Source organism: Aulonocara stuartgranti (assembly GCF_965226115.1).
Source record: "Aulonocara stuartgranti genome assembly, chromosome: 15".
In the NCBI taxonomy this organism is placed as follows: domain Eukaryota; kingdom Metazoa; phylum Chordata; class Actinopteri; order Cichliformes; family Cichlidae; genus Aulonocara; species Aulonocara stuartgranti.
In genome coordinates, this window is record NC_138951.1 from 30,631,279 (window position 1) to 30,656,553 (window position 25,275).

A 25,275-nucleotide genomic window follows, 5' to 3' on the forward strand; every position below is an offset into this window, starting at 1 on the left:
ACTGATGAGCCAAATATCACCACCGGTCTAATGGCAAATATGAGGCCAATATGTATCTCTTGTGACACATCAACTATGTGTAAGCTAAATGTTCAGAGACTGTGTGAAAAAGAGCTAAAATACTTTAAAACTTATTTATAGAAGACATTTTTTACTCTGTAAGAAACCCCCCCCCCAAGGAAGACTGAAAGACAGGCTGATTCCAATATTTTCTCAAACACTTATTCCAAACAACACCTATCTGGAGTTTCGAAAGTTTTGCAAATACCATAAATGAGGGTATGCTATTTGAACATGCATCACAGGGGCTTAGAAATCTGTTAAGCATGCAAAAGAAGTGCATACTCGATAGAAACAGGACTGAGAAGAACCACACAACCATTCTACTATGAGGTCTCAGTATTTACACACCCTCTGCTGTGTGGTCCAGCTACAATACAGACATGCACATCAACACGAGGAGAAGTGTAGTGCACTGACTCCTGACCACATGCCGGCTTTAACCTTAGGACAAGGGTGTCAAACTCCAGTCCTCGAGGGCCAGTATCCTGCTTATTTTTGAGATATCCCTGCACTACTTGCTGCTGATTAGCTGGATCAGGTGTGCTTTCCCAATAAGAAGCTACAAGGGCAGATTAGGTGGAAAATAAGCAGGACAGCCGCCCTCCAGGCCTGGAGTTCGACACATGTGCCTTATGATATCAGGGGCGGTGGCCAGTGCAATGAGAAACGTCAGACATGCAACCTTTTTTAAACTTACCAATAGATAAAGTACCTTTGGGTTTGGGTGGGACAGGACCGAGGAATCCAATGTTGTCGTAAAAGTTATGGATTGCACCGGGATTAAAGTGTGGTCCTGTACACAAAAAGAAGGAGAATGGAACCAAGCCTTTCCCACACATTTCACCGCGTGTTGTATTTGTATAACTATGCACGTGACAAATAAAGAATCTTGAATCTTAAGGGACAGTATTGCAAAGGTATGATGTACTATTAGCATTAGGCACTAGAGAGGTCCTGAGGTACTTCCTAGCAGGGAGATCCCCTGACAACGACCTTCAAAGCATCTTTTCTGCACCACCAATAAGAAAGCTACAAGGTAAAAACAGCAAACCATTATAAACTATAAAAACAGCTAACTAACAGCCAGCTCTTGCAGGAATGGCTACAACATTTCCCATTTCACCCATAAAATGCTAGAATTCTGCTAATGCGTGCTGTTTGGGAAGAATTTACATTTAGAGAGCACACACACACTATGAGTTAAATCAACAGAAACCTACACATTTGAGATACACTCATCAGGGCTCCATTCATTCTGGGTTATCTGATGAGCAGCAAAAGCTGAAACAAGGAGTCCAGAGAATGGGAGTTTGAATGTTTAAGATATCTAATTCATATCTAGACTTGCATGGCAGCCACTGGATGAGTAACAAGGGGTTGAAGCTGACTCCACAAGCTCAACAGGTTCCCCTATGGAAACTGAGTCTTACTTCCTCTAGATAGATCTTGTTAACTGAGTCAGTTTAAAAATTTAGGGAGGGGCAAAAATCTCACTGCTATTATATCAAGTTGTGTGTGTAATTATTGAATGCCAAAAATGTAGCTAAAGTTCAAATTCAAATAATTAGCCTGCCTTGCTCCGAAAACGCAAAATATAATTTCTTCCAGGAGTTATAGGTAATCTTCTTTTTTACATCACACATGAACAAAGGTTGCAAACAATACATAGCATGGAGGACACTAACAGCAAGTCAGTTTTACAGTCTTGCAACACCAAAAACTTTTATTTGTATCTTTGTTTCTATGTTTTTTCCCCCTTACTGCAAACTGTGGTCAAGTGAGTATAGGACAGGCAATCGCTGTCAGCAGATACCTAAAGCAAAGGTATCAGTATTGTATCCAAACTGCATTCAGTGCGATCAGTGCACCCCTACATTTAAAAACCATTTGGATCCATTCATCTTGATGGAGCTTTTCCATCAAGATGAATCCGTCTCTGAATAGCAGCTAAAATAATAAGGATATCTATGGAAGTGCCATGTATGATTTGCAACAAAGGCCTAATTCACTGAAATTAATAAATACATCAAAATTTCACTGTTTTTTAACAGTCGGTAATACCTTAACAAAAATGATTCTGTGTTGTGATTTAAAAAAAAAAAAAAAAATCCCCAAGGATTATTTATGCCTTCCTTTTCACCTGTGCAGACCTGTTAGGCAGCGGCAGTGATCTGTCGGTAGTGGAGTGCTGCCAGGGGACCAATAAATCCCTTGTTACCCACCAGCTACAGGATGCAATTCAGGAAGAACTGGTAGTTAGCAGCACAATGGTAGCACTTTGGCTGCATGTGTCAAGAGGATGTGAGGAGGCCAGAGTGATGTGCTATTGCTGCCAGGCCTCAATCTGATCTGGCCTGCTTCATTTAATGACTTACTGTTGGCTTTATAATCTGAAAATACACGCAGATACAAATAAATCAGAGATGGTGAGTCAGGCTCGTACCTTTTGTTTGAAGAAGATCAATTTCTTTGCTGAGGCAGTCTATATCAATCTGCAATGACCTGTTTTGGGATCGCAACTGCTTCATTTCATCAATCTGAAAGGGAAAAAAAGAAAGGGTTCAGACACGTAGCTTCAAATGTAGGTAGCTTGGAGTCAGTGACCTGTGACCGTGTCACGAGGAGAGCTGTTCCACTCTCCTCAGTAAACAACACTGAACCAAAGAGTTCCTGAGCTCAGACCACCATCCAATTAACCTTCTTCAGCTACTTTCTCCCCCACTCTGTTGACTCAACCCGATGAAAACAGCTGACTCGACATAAAGCAGAAAGCACTGCTCTTTCTAAACCCGCAATATTACAACAAAAATCATAGACGTAAATGCAACAGCGATGGTGGATGTGCAGAAAATAAGAAGGGGTGTTTTCTTTTTTCTGAAAGTAGCTGCACAGCTCTAAAATGAACTGCAAAGTGAATCAGACAAAGTGTGTGCGCTATCAGCCAAATCATAAATGGACCCTGTAATCAACATATTTTCAGGGTGTAGGAGAACTGCTGTGAATGGCAATATGACCCAGATAATGTGGTTTTGTCTATTCAGCCTTTTATCTATCAATAATAACCAGAAGTACATTTGGTTTCAGTTATGCTGATTCTTTAGCATTTTTATTTCTAAATCAGCTGCTGATACAATCATAATAAACTGTTTTTGTTTATAATCTGTTGATCTGCCAGTAAAAGATGTGGTTTAGGAGACTTTTGACAATTCTCCTTTTCAAAGATTAGAACAATCTGACTGGTTCAGCGAAGAGATCATTACCAGATTTCTACCCAGTTGAATACCTACGAGATATTTTGGACAGATGTGTTAAAAACTGCTCTCCACCCCAAAGATCAAAACAACAAGTGACGAAAATGTTGCAATGAGCAGTGAAGCTCTTATGGCAGTCTGTTAGGTAGCATTTATGCACATGTTAAATGCTATTTAGAACCTGTGTAAGTAATCTTAAGCCTCAATACCAAGCAACACTAGCTCACAGTTAGCTAGCTAACAGCAGCTCCATCTAATTAGAAATATCACCAACTTCATGCACCAGATTCAACTACAAATGTTTTAAAAAAGACACTCCCACAAAAACACACACACCATAGACTTTTTTTTTTCTGGTAACTAACAAATTCTCCTTACAGAAGGAATTTGGGAAGCCGAGTTCGATCTCTCCAGACGTCTCCTGGTCAGGTCATTCTCCATTTCATTGACCTCTTCTTTTAGTTTCTCCAGCTTCTTCTTCTTCATCTCCAACTCATGCCACAGCCTCTCCATTCGTGCCTTCTGATGCACCAACAATGCTAAAAGAAAAGAGACAAACACAAAGAAGTCTCAGTAACAATTATTATCATCAATGAGAAATGACAACATAATTTAACCTGATTTGTACAGGACGGAGGGTGAAATCCATGAAAAGTTCAAGAAAAACTCATTTATAAAAATTATAATAATGGATTGCATTTATATAGCGCTTTTCAAGAACCTCAAAGCGCTGTACAATTCCATTACTCATTCACTCTAACATTCACACACTGGTGAAGGCAAGCTACAGTTGTAGCAGCAGCTGCCCTGGGGCAGACTGACAGAAGCGAGGCTGCCATATCGCGCCATCGGCCCCCCTGGCCATCACCAGTAGGCGGTGGGTGAAGTGTCTTGGCCAAGGACACAACGACCGAGACTAAGTAAAGAACAAAAAAATGCTGACAACAAGCCACTCAAGCAGCACTGTGCTCGTGGGTATAAAGTAACAACACATTTTCAAATGCACCACAGACTGCACACAACAGTCAAACCAGTTTAGATAATTCTCTTCCCATAAAGACAGCCTTGTGTAAGGAGAGACGGCGAAGCAACAGAATCCTCACTGCTGCCTTTCATCACCTATTGTGGTAACACAAGGAGATGAGACTTATTCTGATTAGCAAACTGCTGCAGGCAAATTCTGCCTTAACCATGCACATAATGTACTCAAGTCTCTATAGTACATTTCCCATAATTCATTAAAGTTCTTGCACTTTCTGACAGGTGGCAACACCTCCTTCACAGGCATTCTACGATAAACAATTCTCTCCTGCAATACACAAACACACGCCACTACACACTGAGGAGTTATAACATGATGGCCCACAGAGTCCTCCAGTATTTAATTAATGTACCTGATTCATGGATGTGAGTGAAAGGTTATCAGGTGAATCAGTAGACTTGTATTCAGTCGATTTTTTTCTTTTTCTTTGTTTTCAAAAGGATAAAAAGAATTAACAGGACCAGTAGACATTACGATTGGCAGGAGTTCAACAATCAACGCCAGGTTTGTTTACCAACTCCACTTGTAAGGTTCCCTCCAACTTCATCCACTTCCTGAAGATCAAAATCAATTTGATTCGAGGCTGTTGTGACATAATAGATGAGATCCAGCATACACTGGAGAGGCAAACTGCGATAAATATTTACACACACACACACACACACACACACACACACACACACACACACACACACACACACACACACACACACACACACACACACGTTACTTTACTGACTACTGGAAGTGATAAACTGAGGTGTCTCTCGCCATCCATCTCCTCCTGTGTTCCCTCTCCTCCTGCTCAGTGCAGAAGTGCCTTAAATATGTGTTCTATTTGTCAGCGACAGGTGACCTTTTTGGGTGCAAAAGAAGTCGGAATAACCCCCTGTAAACATTTTATGGTGGCACGGTGGTTAGCACTGTTGCCGCACAGCAAGAAGGTCCTGAGTTCAATTCCACCATCAGGCCAGGGTCTTTCTGTGTGGAGTTTGCATGTTCTCCCCGTGTTTGCGTGGGTTCTCTCCGGGTACTCCGGCTTCCTCCCACCGTCCAATTCAAATTGCCACTAGGTGTGAATGTGCGAGTGAATCTGAGTGTGAATGGTTGTCTGTCCCTATGTGTTAGCCCTGCGACAGACTGGCGACCTGTCCAGGGTGTACCCCGCCTCTCGCCCTATGACAGCTGGGATAGGCTCCAGCGCCCCCCGCGACCCTGAAAAGGATAAGCGGTAGTGAATGGATGGATGGATGGACGTATTTAGTAAATTATGGTCCTTATTAGAGTTAAGAAGGACAACGCTTCATGTTGGGCCAATGTTATAATTGACAAGTCACTGTCGTAAAGGTGTGCAGCATGTACCATAGACATCACTCACTGCTTTTGGACTTTGCATTTAGAAGTGCCATTGTCACTTTTTTGTCCAAAAGAGGTAAAGTGCCAAGTTACTGGCTAAAATTAACAATGCTGAATAACCAGCTGCAGCCGTACACTGTACTGGGACTGAAGCACAAACTTCAGTAATCCTCCAGTAAGGTACAAACACTGCAGAGCAGTTCAGTTCAGTGACAAACGAAACTATGGCCCAGCCCTGTGTCAGCACACCTGTCAATCAAGGTGATCACACCCACAACTCCAGAATTCAGATGGATGATTTACCGGTACAAAAAAAAAAAAGTGGCTGTTGCCCCAGAGGGCAGAACCAACTGTTTAACAGTTATGCAATACCACTAATGTTATTCCACTGCCAGACAATAACACACATTCTTGGTGACTGATGGTAGTTAACACAGTTATGTTCAACTAACAGTTATGTGGTGACAGGTGTGTCTGCATAGCACCAACTTCCAAAGTGACCTTGCCAATCAAAACAGTAGGGGATAACATTTTCCCAAACCAGTGAGGATAAACTGATGGAAAACTGCACTGATGAGGGTCAATGGTAGAGGCAGCATGCCTGGTGTGAAGCCCCTCTTGGTGATAGTCACCACAGTGCAGGAGCCATAGCTGCTGACTCACTCACAATACAGTGAAAAGCCCAAAAAAGGAAACAGCAGTGTGCTCTGACATGTTTGACTCACACAACAGAATCTGCAAGTCTCAGGCGCTGGTGGAGCAAATGCAGCATTTATTGTGGAGGACTCACACTAGAGTCATGATCACACCGGCCCCCACTCAGCGAGTCACCTTTGCTTTTCAACTTTGTGGAGATGAACACAACATGTTTCCACTATGGCTGAACAATACTGACAGCAAGCATAGACAGTTTGGCTCAGGAAATGCACTGCAGAGGGTCTTATGGGAAAAAAAGCAGTATACTTGATAGTTAAATGACTTTCTTGGCAGAAGTCTGTGGAAAAGGTATTTTGGCCTCCTGAGATGGGCAGAAACCTGAATAATATTTGTTAATAAAAACAAAACTCAAATGAGATCAACATACACAGGAGGACTGTTGAAGATATTAACCCGCTGTACCTTGGCTACATAGTCAATAAACTGTAAACCAAACATTTCTAACCAGATTTCAGAGGTCTATATGAAATACGATTCACAGTGTAAACAATTTCTGGAGCTTTGTGTCTGTTCAGTAAAAAGCTGAACAGAGAACAGAATAAGTCTATATATCAAGCATTATAAAACAGAAGATGCTTTCTATGCAAACAACTAAGAAATGCTACAATGTCAGCATTGTAAAAATAGTACAGGAGTAATTTTAAAATGGGAATGACCTTTATTATCGATGCTACTGTGTATTTCTTACCTTGTGTGTATGCTGCATCATCAGAGCCCATGCTGAGTCTGCGAGGTTCACTCTGTCTCTCCCGGTGTGGCGAAAGTGGGTCTGAGAGATGCTGGGGGTCTGTCTCCACGAAGTGGTGGTCTTGGGGTAGGCCGAGGAGATTGTTGACGTCAAAAGTCGGGGACACGACTCCAGGGGACACAGCTGGGGGTTTGTTAGGAGACACTGTGATTTTAAAAGTGTATTTGGTGTTGGGCTGAGTGACCACCACGCGTGGGGAAGAAGCTGTACCCCCTCCTCCCACAGAGGGGCGAGATTTAGGTGGATGATGGTGGATGTAGGCAGGGCCCATGCTCACTTGACCCCCTATGTTCCTGGCACCTGAGGGCCCCTGTAAGGAAGGGTTTGTTGAGATGAAGAGTGTGTGAGGATTCCTACCCAACTTGGGCTGTGGGCGGGAGCCGGCTGAGGCAACAATGACTTCCTCGGAGGGAGTGGTAGCAGCAGTAGAGATGTAAACAGTGGGACCCGAGCCTCCGATTGACAGAGGGGTGGCAGGGACAGAAGCTGCCCCAGCAGATGAAGAGGAAGAGGAAGGGCAGGAGGACGTGGAGGATGAGCGGGGCCCGCTGCTCGTCCGCAGCACAGCTGTTGTAGAATTGCTCCTTTGGGGAGATTCAAGTTTGATCTCTATCTGATTCTTCCGTGGGCCAGTGGAGATGTTCTGGATATTGTACTGGCTGATCGCAGACAGGGAGCTGGGCATGACCGAAGAGGAGGAAGAGGAAGAGGAGCATGATGAGACACCAGAGGAAGAGGCCTGACTTCCAGTAGGAAGAAAGGAAGGCGCCTGGGGATTTGTAGGTGAGCTGATGGGCATGTAGACGTGAGAAGTTTGATGGCCCTGGGTCTGGGGCTGTGAGGTATGAGAGGAGGAGGAAGAGTGCTGAGTGCCGGACCAGGAGCCAGACAGGGAGGAAGGATGTGAGATCTGGTAGATCTGCTGCTGAGGCTGGGAAGTGGGGCTGTACTGGGCCCTGCCTCCCTGCTGCTGGTTTTGCCGTGTCGTACCGGACTGGCTAACATAAGGCCGAATGTAAATAGAGTTACCCTGTGGACTGCTTAGGCCCGACTGTGGCCCACCATGTATGTGCAAAGAAGTAGGGGTGTTGCGTCCTGTCTGAATGTTAGGGGCTAACGTCACGGTGATTGGGTTGAAGCGTGGTGTCTGCTGGGAACCCATAGCTGGTGCTTTGCCACCCAGAGGGTAGAGTCCAAGGTGCTGTGGAGGCTGCGGTTTACGCGGGGGCTCCATCACGCCAAATACATTGAAATTGGAGGGCACCTGCACTGGGGCTGACTGGGGCTCCTGCTGAAAGAAGTCACTGTTAGTGGCCTGGCCTGTAGAGAGGGGCCCTTCGCTCAGGCTGTGGGCCAGAGTCCGGCTGCCGTTCATTCTCAGGCTGTCCCGAACCGGGCCCACATGCACATTCTGAGGCTGCAAGTCCAGGTTCAGTTGGGTCATGTGATTATGGAGCCTGCTGAAGCTGGGGTCGTCTGAAAAGCTCAGGTTCCCTTCTTCGCTGTACAGGTAGCCCGGACTGACTTGGGACAAGTATTCACAGCAGGCGTCTAAATTGTTGTTATTCTGCAGGAGAGAGAAGAGACAGACTTGTTAGGCAACATGTGTGTTTGTTTCATGTTTACTTCCTTACAGGAAGATGAAAAAACTAAGATGCTTACACCATTTCCACATTTCCATTTTTGAGAATAGCATTTTATGGCCAGGTTGAAAGAAATAATAATACACAGGTACTGAAAATACAACACAATACGCAGACCTACAACAACACAACTACTGAAAAATTGTATGCAGGGATCAATGCTGTAACAAGGGGTGTGGAGCTTGTTTTCTTGGCAGCACCGCTGTCATGCAACAACTAACATACGAACCACAACTTCAGTAGCTCATCCAACTCATGAGTCAACATAATTCACAAGTTACTGCCAATAACAAATTTCCCACGTGTGGGACTAATAAAGTTTATCTTATCTTATCTTATCTTAAAATGATAAAAGAGACCTTGGCATCAATTATGATGAAGCCTTTTGAATTGATCATTGTGTGCAAGTTTAATTCTTTTTCTTTCTCTCTCTCTTTTTTTTTTTTTGGCAAGTTTAATTCTGATTAATACTGTAGATGGTGTAGTAATTCTATAGGGGACTAACAGAACATGGATGCCTCTCCATGGCATAATCTCTTTGGTCTTTCAGGCACGGGAGTTAAAATTAGTCCGTTATTCATTGTTAAGACACAAAAGTCCCTTTTCCAGTAGTACCTACTTGGATCGACTCGCCACGGTTCAGGGCTTTTCATTAGTACCTGGTACCAGGTGATTCGAGTAGGTACTAATGGAAAAGGAGCTAAATTGGTAAATGGTAAATGGCCTACATTTGTATAGCGGTTTTTCTAGTCCCTAAGGACCCCAAAGCGCTTCACACTACATTCAGTCATTCACCCATTCACACACTGGCAAGCTACATTGTAGCCACAGCTGCCCTGGGGCGCACTGACAGAGGCGAGGCTGCCGGACACTGGCGCCACCGGGCCCTCTAAATTGATTTTGGTTTAAGATGAACCACCAGCTGTTACTCCCAACTCTACAAACTTGAACTACACTTTAGTCAATTCACTCAGTGAGTTTTGGGGTTTCTTTTTGTTTTTGTTCTTAAATGCACTACCAGATCATATCACACTTGACATCTTTCTAAACTGCGACAACTGATTTTCACCAATCAAAAACCTTGTTTAAAAATAAATAAATAAATAAAATAAAATAAAAACTAAACAAACCCCCCCGCCCCAACAACCTGATAATCGACTCAACTCATTTCATCCTGAGCATGATCATCCAGAGTATACAAAATACTAGACATGTTTTATCAAGGCTGGACTAAAGATCCTAATTTCTTTAGAGTAATGTGAAAAAAAAACGTAACCTTGGTTGCCCAAGCACAATCAGGAGGTAAGCTTACACACTGCATTATTTTGGCCCACTCTCCTTTATGCCATAACATTCTTAGCTGAATTCATTGTTAGTATACACTACTATCCTGTTCCCAGGCATGAAAACTGCTTTGTCTTATTCAACAGCTATCTCAATTTATGCTGTTTTCTTTGTTGCATTCACTTCTAAGATACCAACACTGAGCCACTGACAGTTAATACAAAACACACAGACATGAAGCAAAAACACCATAAATTATGCAGACTTTATTTTCTTTCACATAATTGCGAGCAGAGGTGTTTATAACGCCCTTACCTGCAGAACACACTGGGAGACAACACCTTCTGGGACTTCAGGGAACTTTTGGCGCAGGTCATGCAAAACCTGAATATCAATCTGGTGGCTTCCCTGGGCCATTCGTATGATGCCAGGTCTGTTTGTTCTGTTCAGCACACGGGGAAGTCAGTCTCAGCAGCAAACTGCCTTCATTTTGAACATCTTCTAAATTGAAACAAAGAAAGGAAGGAGAGAATCTGATAAGGAAACAACACTCTCTCATGGTGCTTCTGTCAAATAGAAACATCTCTTTCTCTGTACAGACAATACTCTGACCACCATTTCACCATTATGAGTTGTATAACGGTGTTTTGTTAATATTCAGTAAGGAATCTGTCCAAGAGGCAGAAAAGGAGCAAATGTGGTCTATTGCAAATTTTCTCTAAAAGACATCCGTCAGCCGTTTGAGGTCGACTTTTTCATTATTGCCTGGGAGCTTTCAAAACAAAATTTCAGAGATGTTCAATGAGAACAGACAGCATTCATTTCAAAAGCCCTTCTCCCCACAAAGCTCCTTAATAAAAGAGTAGCAAAGGGAGGAAACCACCTCCAACTGACTACTGAGAAAAAACCTTTCCAATTCATCTCAACATCAACATTCACTTATTACAGAAAAGAAAAGGGCCTGAAAACCAGCGTAGTGTGGATGCAGATCTTCATATAGACAGGCAGCTGTGCAGAACAGTTGATTCCTCAGAATCCCACTGTATGATAAAGACCGAGCTAAAGGGCTGCATGCCATTTGTTAGTTTCCCTTCCTGCACACATAAATGTGAACCACTGAGAGAAACATTTGTGAGCCACAGTAATAATGCTGCTGCTTTGTTATGTTTTACAGCTTTTGAACAAAGCGCTGTTGGAAAATGACTAAACAAACATGAAGAGTATGAAACTGCACATTTATATCTCCAAGCTAAACTGCTACAGAATAACAATGGACTTAATTTTTTGCCCCTTTAGTGCAAACTAAACATTTCTCCTTCCAGCTCTTCAAATTTGGTCTAAAGGGAATCTTTGAGGTTTTTACTTATTTCCTCTCATAATTTGAAATTCACTACATACTTGCAACAACAGTGAATGCAAAAATTAAACAATGCCAAAGCATTTTGACGTCAGGATTCGTAACCATTTCGAATGCCATAAATGCTCTGTTCTGTAAGCACAGAAGCCCCACCAACCTGGTCTTCAAACCTGTATGTGAGAGGCAGCCAATCACAACAGTGGGTTAAAGAGAGTAAAGCCTTACAGAGGGAACAGCTAAGCCAGCATGTTAGTTTGTAAAGTGCAAAGTTAGTCTAGTGGAGACTTGAGCAAATTAAACACATTTAATTAAGATTACATGTGATATTTATGGTTTGATTAAAATTTACTGATGCATCTCGATATCAGAAGCACTTCTATATTGGTATCAGCCATTATCACCCCTGCTGACACTAGCTGATATACAGTAAATAAAATACTGATATCAGGGGCTGACGTATTTGCTGTCTACCACCAATTTTGCTTTGGCTATACATTTTCATAGGCAGTGAGATGAAGAGCTAAAACACAAAACTCAAAAGGTGAAGCACCTACAGAAACCAAACAAACGAGAAAGCAATACTGGTATCATCTATCTTTCAAACTGTTGCATCGGCCCTGAATTTCACAACCATGTTTGCCTACTTGAAAAGGATTCTGCTGCAAGAAGTTAAATTCTACTTTTGGCACACACTTCTTATATTTAGTGTACCATCAGTAAGTCAGCTTGTATTAGTAAACACTTTTCTGTATAGTTCAAAATATAATAAACACCACGGGCTCCAAACCAGGACTAAAGAAAAAAAGAAAGAAAAAGAACAGAAGCGGAGTATGTTTTAAAAGACCAAGTTGGCTGGTAGGTTGTACTTCATTCAACGTATAAGCTTTACTCATACCTGGGAACTTGCCAAAGCAACCACACTTTACTACTAGCCACTGTGCAATTTCTCGAGCAGTCAACGCACTGCAGTCATCTTTCCTGCAAAAAACCTTTTCTATAATCCCGCTTCTCCACCATTATCCTGCTGTGTGAAGGAAGCACAAGCAGACAAAAGTGAATGCAGCAGCCATGAGAACTTCAAAGCGTTAGTTCATGACAGCCATGTTTAGTCTTCTCCCACACTTTTCTTCTAACCACACTCTTTCGAAACAGCTTTCAGTGGGAGGTTCAAATATGCCAATCACAACATTGTGACACATGAAGCACACCCTGTTGTGTTCGACGCCAGTCAATGCTAAAAAGGAATTAGTGATACATCTCAACAGCAATCCTAACATGAGATTTAAAAGTGAAATCATTTACAGAGACTTAAATACACTTACTTAATGATGAGAGAAATCATGAGTGTACTTCAACCTCACTGGGATCTTATTTCAGCCAAGAAGCAGCTGTTTTTGCCTTATCTGTGAAATGAGGATGTGTAATGTCATAACTTCAAAGTTGTAAATCAGTTCTGCAAAACATCCGTCTATAGCTGAAAGCAGTAGGAGGACCTATTTGCTACTGTCAATCGTAGGGTGGCAACTGCAAAGAAGTGCTGAAGCTCCTTTTCGTGTGAGAGACTAAAAATCCATAGCAGGCAACATGAAGTCAAAGCTGAAGATCTCCTTAGAAGAGCACTACCAGCATAGACAGTCATGTTTTCATCTAAAAAAAGAAAATATATTTTCTTTCACAGAGATACAACTTATGATATTCTCCACTTATGAAAGACTTTTCTTTCCAGGTCCTCTTGAAAGAGAAGAACCATTAAAGTCTTGATAAAACTTGTCCATTACATAAGAATCTAAAATAACTGTCAGTGCTTTCTTTTGTCTTCTGAAATACAAGCAAATGGAAAGCTTTGCAAGTATGCCACCAGACTGTGGAATTCATTTAGAGGGTGTCGAAAAGAAGCACAAAGTGCAGCTTGATGAGCAACTAACTGCAAACCAGAGGAAAACAGTGTGCCGCATCTCAGATTACATGTTTAGAGTAAAGCCTACTACTCCAGTAAAGCATGCTCCGTCTCCACCAGCACACGAAGCTAATAAACCCACAAGAAAATGAATCTTTTTAAGTAGTCAACTTAGGGAAACTAATATATTATCAGTGTATATTTACCTGTTTGACTTACAGGCTAAGAGGATGCATGAGTGCAGGGAGCCAGAGGGCAACAGTCCACAATTTAAACTCCACTTAGAGAGCTGCAGCACAGCCGTTGTGGGACAATGGGAAAGGAAATTCGCTGTTTGGCGGCTGACCCAGTTACAGGTCAACAGCATGGTTAGATTGTTTCCCGACTTCAAAAAAAAAAAAAAAAAAAAACCCAGAAAAGAAAAGAAAAAAGAAGGAAAAAAAGGTCCACACCTCTTCACTCTAGGTAATTATAGGTCTGTGAGCGGCCCGTGTATTAGGGGTTGCTCTGACAGGAGCAGATCAGTGCTTGCTGTCCCTGAAGGCAGCAGTGGAACGATGCCTGAGGCAGCACAGATAGAGACAAAGCTCCCATTGCTCAGGGTGTTATTCACTGTGCCAAAGCATTGACCCACAGCCCCACATTCATTTCTGGCAGTAGCAGGCCTTGCCATGCTACATCAATGGAGTCATTCACTACGCAAGACTGAATGCTCCTAAAAACGTCCAAATCAATTAAAGTTTAAATAAAAGGGGAATAAATCATCAACAGGAGCTCTTGGCAGCAATATCAGTCCAGCACCTGATGCTTGTGCAATCCCCCCCTCCCAAAAAAAAGTTAGCTGACAAAAAAACAAAAACAAAAAAAAACAAAAACACAAAAACACACTGAATTACAGCTGGGCCATATCATACCGCTCACGGTAATACCGGTATAATGTTGGGCAACGATAAGAAAATGAAATATCGCGATAGAATATGGGTAAAACGCACATGTGCAGTGCCTTTGTACCTGCACCGCTTGATGGATTCTTGGAGCATTACAGCTATCGTAGGCAGGAGCCTCACGGAGTGATACGTACTGTGCTTCAACATAATATTACCTCTTTTGAAGTTTTGTGGATATTATACATGGTTATGCTGAGGATATGTTGGCCAATTCCCACTGGAAATACCTTTTGGTTAAACTGTCAGCAAGGTTTTGCATTTGCACGGTTAAATTTTTATATAGCTTTAATGCACATAAAAAACAGCTGCTTGTTCAAGTGAAAATACATTATTAGTGCAAAAAAGTTGTGAAGTTGTAAAGTAATTTGTCTAGTGTCAGTTATATTGTTATCGCAAATTTTAAAATGTGTTATCGTGATAAATATTTTTGGTCAGATAGCCCTGCTCTACTGTGAACAATAAAATGTCATGTCGTACTATCTACTGATTGCAGATAGTGGAATGCATGATGGTAATTGTTTAGGACAGTGCTGAGCTCGTCATGTCAAGTCTTCAAATGACTGATCTTCTGCAGAAATGGTAGCTCAAACATTAAAAACATACAGGTTGAATCCAAAACGTCCCCTGCAGCTTTAAGGAGCAGCACAGCAGCACTGCATGAAATATTTCTGCTGTGTCTTGGTCCAGCAAAACCTAAACAAATAAAGACGCTAATTGGTAGCCTGTCCCTCCCTAACCCAAAACTCACATGTATGTGTAAGTTTGTGTGTGCATTAAGCAAACACACTAACACAGGCATGGACATGTCGTACTTGAAAACATCATGCACAGTCAGCTACTGCTAAACGCACTCACAGGACCAGTATCCACTCCTGTGAGTCATGACTGTGGCAAATTATTCTCAGAATAGCAAAGCAAGCTGCTTACTTACCAACTTAGAATAATGTTGCACATAAGCAACATATTTACAACACAGAGCTCTCAATAAGGCCAATCAAATCAGTTTAATTACACTTCAGATAGCAAGGAATGCACTAAAGATAACGCAAAGCTGTAGATCAAATGTGCTGTACTACACAGTGTAAGATTTATGATTATGCTGAGCTATAATGCAACTTGCAGCTGTCTGCTTCCATTTATTCACATTATTGTGTATTACTCACATATACGTGTTCTTAAAGAACGCAACCTGACTCATACTTTTTGCTCTGTTTCATTTCATTTCGATGCAATGACTTTGACCAATCACAGGCCTTACCTTGCCTCCCACAAACCATAGAAATGCATGGAAATTTTACTGAGGAGTCTAGTCTTAACAAAAGAGCTCTCAAGTCATCAAATAAGCTGCGACCACCTGAATCAAAGTGATTTCTCACCATATTAATGTCACAAGTCAGAGTAAAATAAACTTTAAGATACACTGCAATTGTGTAAGGAATCTTGAGACAACTGTTCAAGAAGACACACGCACGCACACACACACACACGCGCGCACACACACACACACACACACACACACGCACACACACATGCACCAGACAATGCCTCCTGAACAGAAACAAACCACACACATTAAGTGCAGAATCCAAACTGCCATCCACTGTCCATTGAAGCCTGGGCCTCAAAGGCCATGCAGAGCTGGGATCAACTCTGCTCAGCTTTTAGTTGCTCGCTTTTGAAAATAGGGACATGAAACTGTTCATGTGCATGCGTGCGTGTGCAGGAAATCAAAAATTCTTCAAGACCGCAGCCTGCAGATGGTAGTTGATTGGAAGCAGGCAAGAGCACCAGCTCCCCAGGTTAACCAACCCCTCCCAAGGCACTGTGGGAAACTGGGAGGTCTTAGAAGTGCGAAGACATGCCTTTCTCGAGAGGCCTCTCTGTGCAACCATGGACTGACAGCTTTTTCCAACTTTTTGTTTTCTTCTGTAAACACCATACAGGTAAAACAGCTGGCCCGTTGTGTCCATCTTTGCCTAATAAGGGAAGGAAAGGAAATGAACTCACCTCCTTTAAAATAAAAAAAATAAATAAAAAATCCTCCTCCACCTACCTCTTCAGTACAAAATGTCTGTGGGCAGCACATTGCTGAGCTCATTAGCCAGGTTTTTAGAGTACAAATGTGTGTGTTCCATCACGCAGCCGGCCTACAGCTGTTTTCACCTGCAACCACCTCGACCACGAGCAGGAAGGTGGCGGGATGCTAATCCATTAACAAATCTAATTAAAAATACAACTGTAGCTATGCTGCTAGCTGACAACAGTTATTTCCAACCTGTAGCTTTTAAAGGCATGAAAAGGAAAAAAAATAATAATAAAAAAGTAAGACAATAAACTGTTTATTTGTAGTAAAACTGGCAAGTCATTAAGAACACATTAAAAATGACAGACTGATTTAGTTGAGGTGCTCTCTGTTACCTTTCCTAAGCAGGTTTATGCCATTTCCACACTGGCTTACTTTTCAAAGCTGGAAGCTATTTTCATCTTTTATCTACAGTCTGTGGCTAAAACATAACCTGTATTAAGCATTACAAAGCTACTGAGTTGACTTCTTCAATTCCTTTCGTAGTGCAAACTCCTCCGACAAGACAAAAGAATTTCTATGTTTACTTCTCTTGCAAAAAAGTTTGAAAATCTTAGACTTTGAAGACGCTTACTTGCCAACAATGGGGAGAAAATAAAAACTGCTTACAGACAACTTATTGAAAAATGAGAAGCTAGTTACTATAAACTAACCTGTCTTCCAACTGTATATCCATATGTGAAAACAAATTATGAGGACGTCAACTATCCACAACTACGTAAACAGGCTTAGCGTCACATAGCTGTTGCATTTCCTCTCTAACCCCGACTGGTCAGGGTAGACCGTTGCCTACCCTAAATCTGGTGCAGTAGCAATTTTTTTCCTTTCAGCGGAAGTTTGTCCTCCTCACTGTGTGCTGTTCATGGGAGAATCGGTGGCCTTGACCTTGCTATAAAGTTGCATGAGATTATTAACAGTACCAGGGTAGGGCTGCACGATTAATCGTTAGAAAATCGCGATCTTTTTTTTTTTTTTTTCGCCTGTCCCATTTGGTTCTTTAGCCATCAGAATTGTTGTCTGAAGACCAACAAGGATACCCAATGGATTTACTTTGCCAAATGGATCATCGTGGCATTGCCGTATTGGTCCATTTGGTCGATCTTTGTTTTTATTATTTATTATATTTTATTTTCAGATGTTACAGACGGGACAGACATGAGTGAGAGATAGGAAAGGGAGAAAGAAAGAGGAAGGAAAGGAAAAACAGAAGGGGAGAGGGACAGTGAGAAAGGGGGGGAGAAAAAAAATAAAAATCTCCTGGATCACCTGTTGAGAGAAGAATAGAAAACAAACAAAAAAAGACAAAAAAAACAAAAAACAAAGCAACATACTAAACACAACACCATCGCATTAATCTAGCTAAGTGTAAACAGCAGTAAATACTAAATATTCAATGTTGTTGTGCAGCACGCAGGACAGATGTGCTTCGAAGTAGCAGCCAAGAAAGGTGTAATTTGGGTCTACGAGCAGTGAACACCCGTGTGCATACCTGTGTGGATCAGCGCGCTTGTATTCCAAAGGTTTCTCCATGTAACGATCTGCTAGGGAGTGTGGGGGGGCCACAGCCCCGTCCTCCAGGGTGTGAAGCAGGTATGGAGGAGATCAAAACTCCAGACATCCAGAGGCCCCCAGAACACAAGAAACCATGGAAGACCAACAGAGGGGCAGCCGCGCCACTGTCTCAGTAAGAGCTGAGGAGAGTCCCAGATGAGGGCTCACTCAGCAGCCGCGGAGCAGAAGCCAGGGGGAGTTGCAGTGACGCGCCCGTGAGCTCCGCCGGCCGCCAGCTGTGCCTGAGTGACCGAGCCCCAGGCCGAGAGGCCGGGGGCACCCCACCCCCGAAGGGGCCCGAGCGAGCCCCAGGCTCCAGGCCCCGATAAGCGGCCGCCAAGGAGTGAGCCGGTGTGTACCTGGACGCCCACCCCCAGACACAAAGAACCACCAACGCACCGACACCTGAGGGAGTCCGCCACCGGCAGGGGAAGTGGTGGTAGGTGGAGATAGGCCTCCAAACCTTGGAGGGCCTGAGGTGTCCCCAGAGAGGTGGCGTCTGATACCCAACCTGACATATAGACACAGACATACAGGCACACACAGACACAAACATCCATTCCCCCCCTCATGCTCTCATATGCACTCACTCCACACTCAACCAACGTGGAGACAGACATAAAGAGACGCTGTACACACGATCACACTCCCCAAGCGTACTCTACAAACCGGGTCTAGGTACCCTTGCTCCTGGAGGGGGGAACTGCACCCAGACCCAGGTGGTGTTACCCTTTTCCCTGCGGTGGGGAGAGGCAGACCACCCCGACTCCGTAGCAGCAGGGAGGCCCCCACACTCCAGACCGCAGTCGGACGGCCAACTCCACCTAGCCCTCCCGCTCCAGCAGGCCGCAGAGAATAGGGGTGGGAGAAGACTCCAAACCTCCCTCCACCCGCTCATTGTAGTGTTGATGCATGTGTGTTCTAAGGTGCAATTAAAACCCAGGAGGGCAAGAAAAATCGCGATCTCAATTCATACTTGTGTGCGATCTCATTTCCAAATGACAACGATTAAAAAAAAAAAAAAAAAAAAAGATGACAATTGTACCGCATTTTGATCCGGGACGTAATCTGCATGAAAACAAGCGCTCACTCTTCCTGCTCAACAAATGACAAGGGCGGAGCCTCATGCCACGTGATACAGAAGCTGGTTGCTAAAATTGGCACGGAAAAAACAACGGAGAGCACGTCAGGGATGACAAGAAAGTACCCAAATACCCAAATATCAGAACCTTATACAGCGCTTCCCTATACACGTCGAACTCCCGCAGGCACAAAGAAATTACGGAGGCTATTACTTATCACCTGACCAAAGATATGGCTCCCATCAACACTGTGCAAAACGAGGGATTTAGGAAAATGATCAACACCCTAGACAAACGCTACACAGTGCCGTCCCGCAACTATTTTTCTATTGTTGCACTACCTGCTCTATACACGCAGTGTCGAGCAACAGTGGAGACGGAATTTCAAGCAGTACAACATTTTGCGGCAATGACAAAATGTGAGACATTTGTTGTTTTTATGTTCAGTCTCAACTGTTACAAAGTTGATGTGCAGTTAATAAGTGCAATAAATATTTATATTGGAAAAGAAAATCGTGATCTCAATTCTAAGCAAAAAAAATCGTGATTCTCATTTTATGCAAAATCGTGCAGCCCTAGTACCAGGACAACAATGACTGAGTGATTCAAAAAAGACATGAAAGATAAGGTGGTGTTATTAAATTATGTTTTTCAATAAGAGATATTCTGATTAAGATCAGATCAGTATTTAATTCAGAAATCCAGTTTATTCTTTTAACTGTGTGGTGCATAGGATAATGGTAGCTGCCGAACTCCAACATTAGCATTATTGTTTTATTATTAGCCATACCAGGTAGCCATTAGGAAGAGCAAATGAAGTAATGAGACCATAAAGACACCTAATGTGGCTATCTGATAAGGGTGCCCTCAGCTGCTCAGTGGGGTTGTCATAGTGAACAGATGCATCATTTGGTTTTGAAAAGATTTTATGATCGATGTGCTTCCTGACACAGTTTCCCATTTATCTGTTCTTGGCACTGGCACTAGGAATACACTAGTTTGTGAATGGTCAGTGAATGGTTTTGGTGGCATGGACACTGGGCTACTGGCCCATGGATATATATATGACAAACTTGAATACTTTGCTCAATATTATACCACAAAGCAACCTTTAAAGAGTCACTGTGCATTATTGAAATGAAAGAAAAAAAATTGTATGTAACACTAATTAACTTTTTCACCCCAATTATAATTCATCCCAACATTAAAACTAAAACACGCTGTGTGTGAAACACCATCAAGGTTTTAAATCCTGCCGTATACTTCTTTTCCATTTTTGGATGGCGTTCATCCATCTTTTCCTTTTCCAGCAACTGGCATCTTCATTTCTTATCAAATTACATTCTTTTTACATGGCTGACTTCAACAAGAGAAAAAAATGCTGTCAGACACTGACAGCATTATTTGTTTAGAAGAGTATTCTGCATTCCTTCTGAATAGGAAAGGTTAGGGTCACAGTGTGAACCACATTGACATGCAAGAATGACATCCCGAGGACTGCTCCATAGCTGATCACAGGATGTTCATTTACTCACAGATTGTTGAGTCATTTTCAGACGTATACTGCAGGCCTGAATTCTTCTAGGACTTTTCTTTGCAGTGCAGTCATATTGAAATTTAACCTGCCAGTTTCCTAATATAGTTCATTGCAAGAGTTGCTTGCATTTGCTGCATTTACCACTAATGAGTCAGCTTCATGTGTGCCGCTGGCTCTTTCAGTTCACAAAACAATTAGGTACAACCTGGATAGGTCGCCAATCCATCACAAGGCCAACACAGAAAAAGGTTTGAAACGATCATGCTTTTTTTCACCGTTTGAGGGAATAATGTATATGAAAAGAGGATGAAAGAGGATACATTTTCACATCAGGATGATAATCATCTAAATGTTTCAAAATCCATAATATGCTATGTCATGGGCCAGCTGAAAGCTTTGCTGTGTCCCTGACAGTCCCGTGTATGAAACACTGAAAGCCTGTAGAATGACTCGCTCTATCCAGGCACCTACTTGCCTAAACTACAAGGAGAATTTCCACTAGAGTGGTATGAACACACCTGAAGTGAAACATTTCCTTCTGTGTGCAAAATATGAGAAACTGTGGAAAACATTCATTTCTTATTCCCCAAATTGAAGTGAGTTTGCATGTTCATTTGGCTTAAGAAAAATCATGAAGTGAATAGCAGCAAAGGGGTCTTCATGCCAGGCCAAATGTGCATGATTGATTTTCCTTCCCCAGTTAGGTTTTTAAATCATAAATGTTTCTTATTTACATTTGTTTCAAATTTCACTGAATTTCAAAACATGATGAAAAGATATATCTCAGAACTTACATTTACATTGTCATTTACAGTGATGAATCAGTCAAAGAAACACCTCTTTATTGAGGCTGTGCAACAATCCTCCACCACTGACAGCAGTTGTTTTTGCAGACCCTACTCCCCGCTTTAACTTTCCTTAGGCATTATATGTCAGGACCACAGCCCAGGCTTAAAATAGAACCCTCAACAACATGAAAAGCCTTATCCTGAACCATTAATCTTTTTTGTCTGCCTTCCTCCAGGGAAATCTGAATTAAAAGAGAGGGCGCGAGCAATCTACAAAGCAAATTAATAAGTGAAAATAAAGTGTAAAGCAACGAGGGCCTCAGCAGGGCACTGTGTTTTTCCTTACATTGTGGAAACATTAATTGTCAGCTGACAAGCCCCAACACACACTCTCATTGAGCAGGTACGTTAGAAACTATAAGTTAAACTTTCCAAGCCTAGTCTCAGGAAAGAGAGATAGAGATTAGTTTTCCATCTTTAAACCAATCAGCAAAGCAGCAGTGTCCAAACCATGTGACTGTGTACATTGCTTTCACACTTTACAGGGCCAGCATGCTTAGGAGGAGGAAAATGCTGTACAGACCGTTGGCACTCACTGCAAACTGTGCAGTTTTCACTCAAATACAGCCAGAGGCCAAGAGGAGGGTGGAGACTTAAACCAACCAATCCAAGCTGAGACTGCTAGTAAAAAAGAAATAAATAAAATAGCAATTCAAACATTTAAAATGGGTATATGAAGCTGTTGGATGAATATTTGAACACTTTATACCACAGGAGTGCACACAGTCTGACTCTGGTGTGACCAAACAGCTATTCATTTTCTGCTCCATATATTATTTATTATTCCCATCACTGCACGTCTAAGCGGCTGTCCAAATACAACAGGATGCACCAAGTTATCTTTGTCCTAGAAAAAAAAGAAAAGAAAAAGAAAAATTTTCAGATCTATTCCCAAAACTACAAGCTGCAACAACTACATGTGGGATGGCAAATGGCAAACTCTGGAAACCGACGAGCACAAGGATGCAACAGATCTGCATTTGGTGTGTAAGCATGAGGAAGGACGACAAGAGAAGATAGATAAAGACATGTTCCTGTGTCCCACGCGATGGCCGACAGGTTCAGTGACTCAGCTCCGAATCACCAAGTGCCCCCTGCTCTTCCTGTTCCTTTAATCGAAAACCTCACTGCACTTTTTCACAGATTGACACTGTACACTGCACACACTGTATATCTTTGACAATGTCAGTTTTGGCCGGCGGTCATAGGTTCTGTCCAATAATATGACGCGAGACTGGAGTAAAAGACATCCATGGATTGGCACTTTATTAAAGAAGGAGCATGATAACAGCACAAACACTAACTACAACTAAACAAAATGGCTTCCTTTTATACTCTACCTTTTCAGGTGAGCATCTGGAATAGCCCAAGTATGGGGGTTAACTAATCAAAATGAACACATAACCCTCCACACAAACAAACATACAATAACATTAAAGCACATCACAAACATATACATATTTCCAACACATACTATAAACAACCCAGTAACATAAGCTTCACCCATTTCTATCTAAATTAAAACCCTCTTTATCCATACTCCCTAACCTGGCACACTGGTCTGCTCCAAGAGCTCTTAAACAGGTGATTGAGCCGCTTTCACTCTTTTGCTCCACATCCTGCAAGAAGCAACTAGGGCAGGTGAGTACCTTTACAAGTTCTCATTTCACATATGTTTAGGTTATTGATAAATGATTAACTGCAAACAGCTCTAACTTTGGCTCTTCTCTGACACAGGTAGGATGGCCAGTCCCACTGTCTCTTTTCTGTTACAAGCTGTCAATTTAATTGTATATCAAATAACCTAATAAAAGACTCCAAAAGATCTAATGTGTTTTCTTTATTACCCTATTTTAAATTCCCAATCCAACAATTTATTATTAACAATACCAACCAGGTAATGGAACCCCTGGTCTCCATTACAGACAACCACAACGTACATAAACCTTCAAAACAGCTTTGAGTTTATTTACTGTCTGTCAACTAGAGCTGGGCGATATGAGATTTTTTCATATCACGATATGTTTTTTTCATTTCAGGCGATAACGATATCTATCACGATATAAGTCAAATAACTATATTTGTAAGATTTAAATGTGCCGTTGCTCACAAGTAAAATGTGAAATAATCAGCAGCTTGTTTTTATTTAAATATTTATTTCCCATAATAAGTTCAACAGGGTAGATGTACTTAAGGAACATGAGACTTTTTCAGATAGATAAAGGCAAATATTGCAAACTACACAAAAGGCAGCCGCTAAAGCGTTTAAGTTTCAAAATAGAACAAACGAAACAGACTAAATTGTCAATTCCACTTAGAAACAAAATATTAATTCTAAAAATAAATCTTAGTTTGTTTTACAGAATAACAGACAAAACTGACTAACTTTTGTCAATATCAAATAAACTGAGAACTAAAAGGAAATTCTCAATCTCTCCTTGTTGTATAGCTGAGCTTTTCAAACAGTTTTAACAGTTACTTTAGTCTGACAAAAGCCGAATGACGAATTAGCGCTTCCAGTCAGAGACTGAGGCTACGTCCACACGTACACGGGTATTTTTGAAAACGGAGATTTTCCGTTTTAAAAAATAATCCCGTCCACACATAAAGGCAGAAATGAAGAAAAACGCTGCTATGAACATGCCAAAGCAGCAGGTGGCGCTAGATTCCTAACCGTGCAGAAATGTTGGCCAATCAGAAGTCTAGAAGCCTCGGTGGGAAAAAGTAAACAAAGCTGCGGCATAGAAGCAGAACAGAGTCGTATGTGTGGAGGGACAGTAACTGTGTGTATATGTAAGCATTTAAACACTGCAGAGAGTAGAATTAACAGTAACAGTATTGTAGAAATTCATTTCACCGAAACAATAACGTGGCGCACAGTGTGACGCATGCACCAGTTTATTGTATTTCCAGACTTGCTTTCGGCACAATTTACAGTGCACGCTACTCTGTTTTTTGTCAGACTTGAAATAGCCGAAATACCTTCACACTACGGAACTTCTATGGCTCTTCCGTTCGACAATCTCTCCGGCATTGGAACCATCATCTGTTTTCTCTTCGGTCACGCTCGGTTGATTTTTCTAGTCGGCACACTCATTTCCTCCATTACGCGCTGGCTCCATTACCCGCTGGCTGCTTCCCAAACAAACACACGTGCGGCTTGGCACTTGTGACGCTGCGGCTGTGATTGGTTCGGCTCTGCGCTACTTAGTTCGGATTGGCTGACCTTTTTTAAAAAAAATTTTTTAATTTTTTAATTTTAAGAGGACAAGAGCGGCGAGGTCTATCGCGATAGCTTAATTTCTCTATCGAGTAAAAGTTATATCGCGATACATATCGTTATCGTTCTATCGCCCAGCTCTACTGTCAACTAATTATTTCATCCCTACTGGTGGATATCCAGGGTTTCCCCACACACACTTTTATGGCAGCCCAAACATATTTTGAAGGACCTTTGTTTATTTTTGTTTTTCATCCCTCGACCCATCAGTTTGCTGTTGGACATTGGCCACATTGTCATATTAAAAGTTCAGATGCTACTAAACTTTTACCAAACTGCTAAAAGCTAAAGGTCATTGCAATAGCTCCTCTTTCTCACCTAGCTGGCTACGTCCCAGCTGTAAAGGGCTGACACCACACAATTTCAGAGCCAATGACCTACAGGCAGGCTGGTCAGGTTGATGCCTATGCCAGTCTGCTGTCTTGAGTCTCTTGAACCATTTCGCTCTGGACATGTGCTAGGGCTGAGCGATATGACCCAAAATTCATATCTCGATATTTTTTAGCTGGATGGCGATATAAGATATATCTCTCGATATTTTTTTAAAGCCTTTAAGTAAGAACAAAAAGAGAGTTCTTAGTCAAAGCTG

At 42.1% G+C, this 25,275-nt stretch overlaps 1 protein-coding gene across 4 annotated transcripts in view; it reads right to left on the reverse strand.

Moving 5' to 3' along the window:
• The window catches only part of tab2 (TGF-beta activated kinase 1 (MAP3K7) binding protein 2), a 45,412-nt gene that overhangs the window by 2,416 nt on the left and 17,721 nt on the right, over nt 1–25,275 (reverse strand). Inside the window, exons 2-7 of one of the 4 annotated variants that reach the window (XM_082505313.1) lie at nt 12,784–12,864; nt 10,420–10,605; nt 7,118–8,744; nt 3,693–3,853; nt 2,507–2,600; nt 761–856 (exon numbers count right to left, since the gene is read on the reverse strand). In XM_082505313.1, the coding sequence (XP_082361439.1) occupies nt 761–856; nt 2,507–2,600; nt 3,693–3,853; nt 7,118–8,744; nt 10,420–10,521 (2,080 nt within the window). In that variant the 5' untranslated portion in view covers nt 10,522–10,605; nt 12,784–12,864. The remainder of the gene's footprint in view (nt 1–760; nt 857–2,506; nt 2,601–3,692; nt 3,854–7,117; nt 8,745–10,419; nt 10,606–12,783; nt 12,865–25,275) is intronic. The other 3 variants (XM_082505312.1, XM_082505314.1, XM_082505311.1) reach the window with 3 other exon arrangements.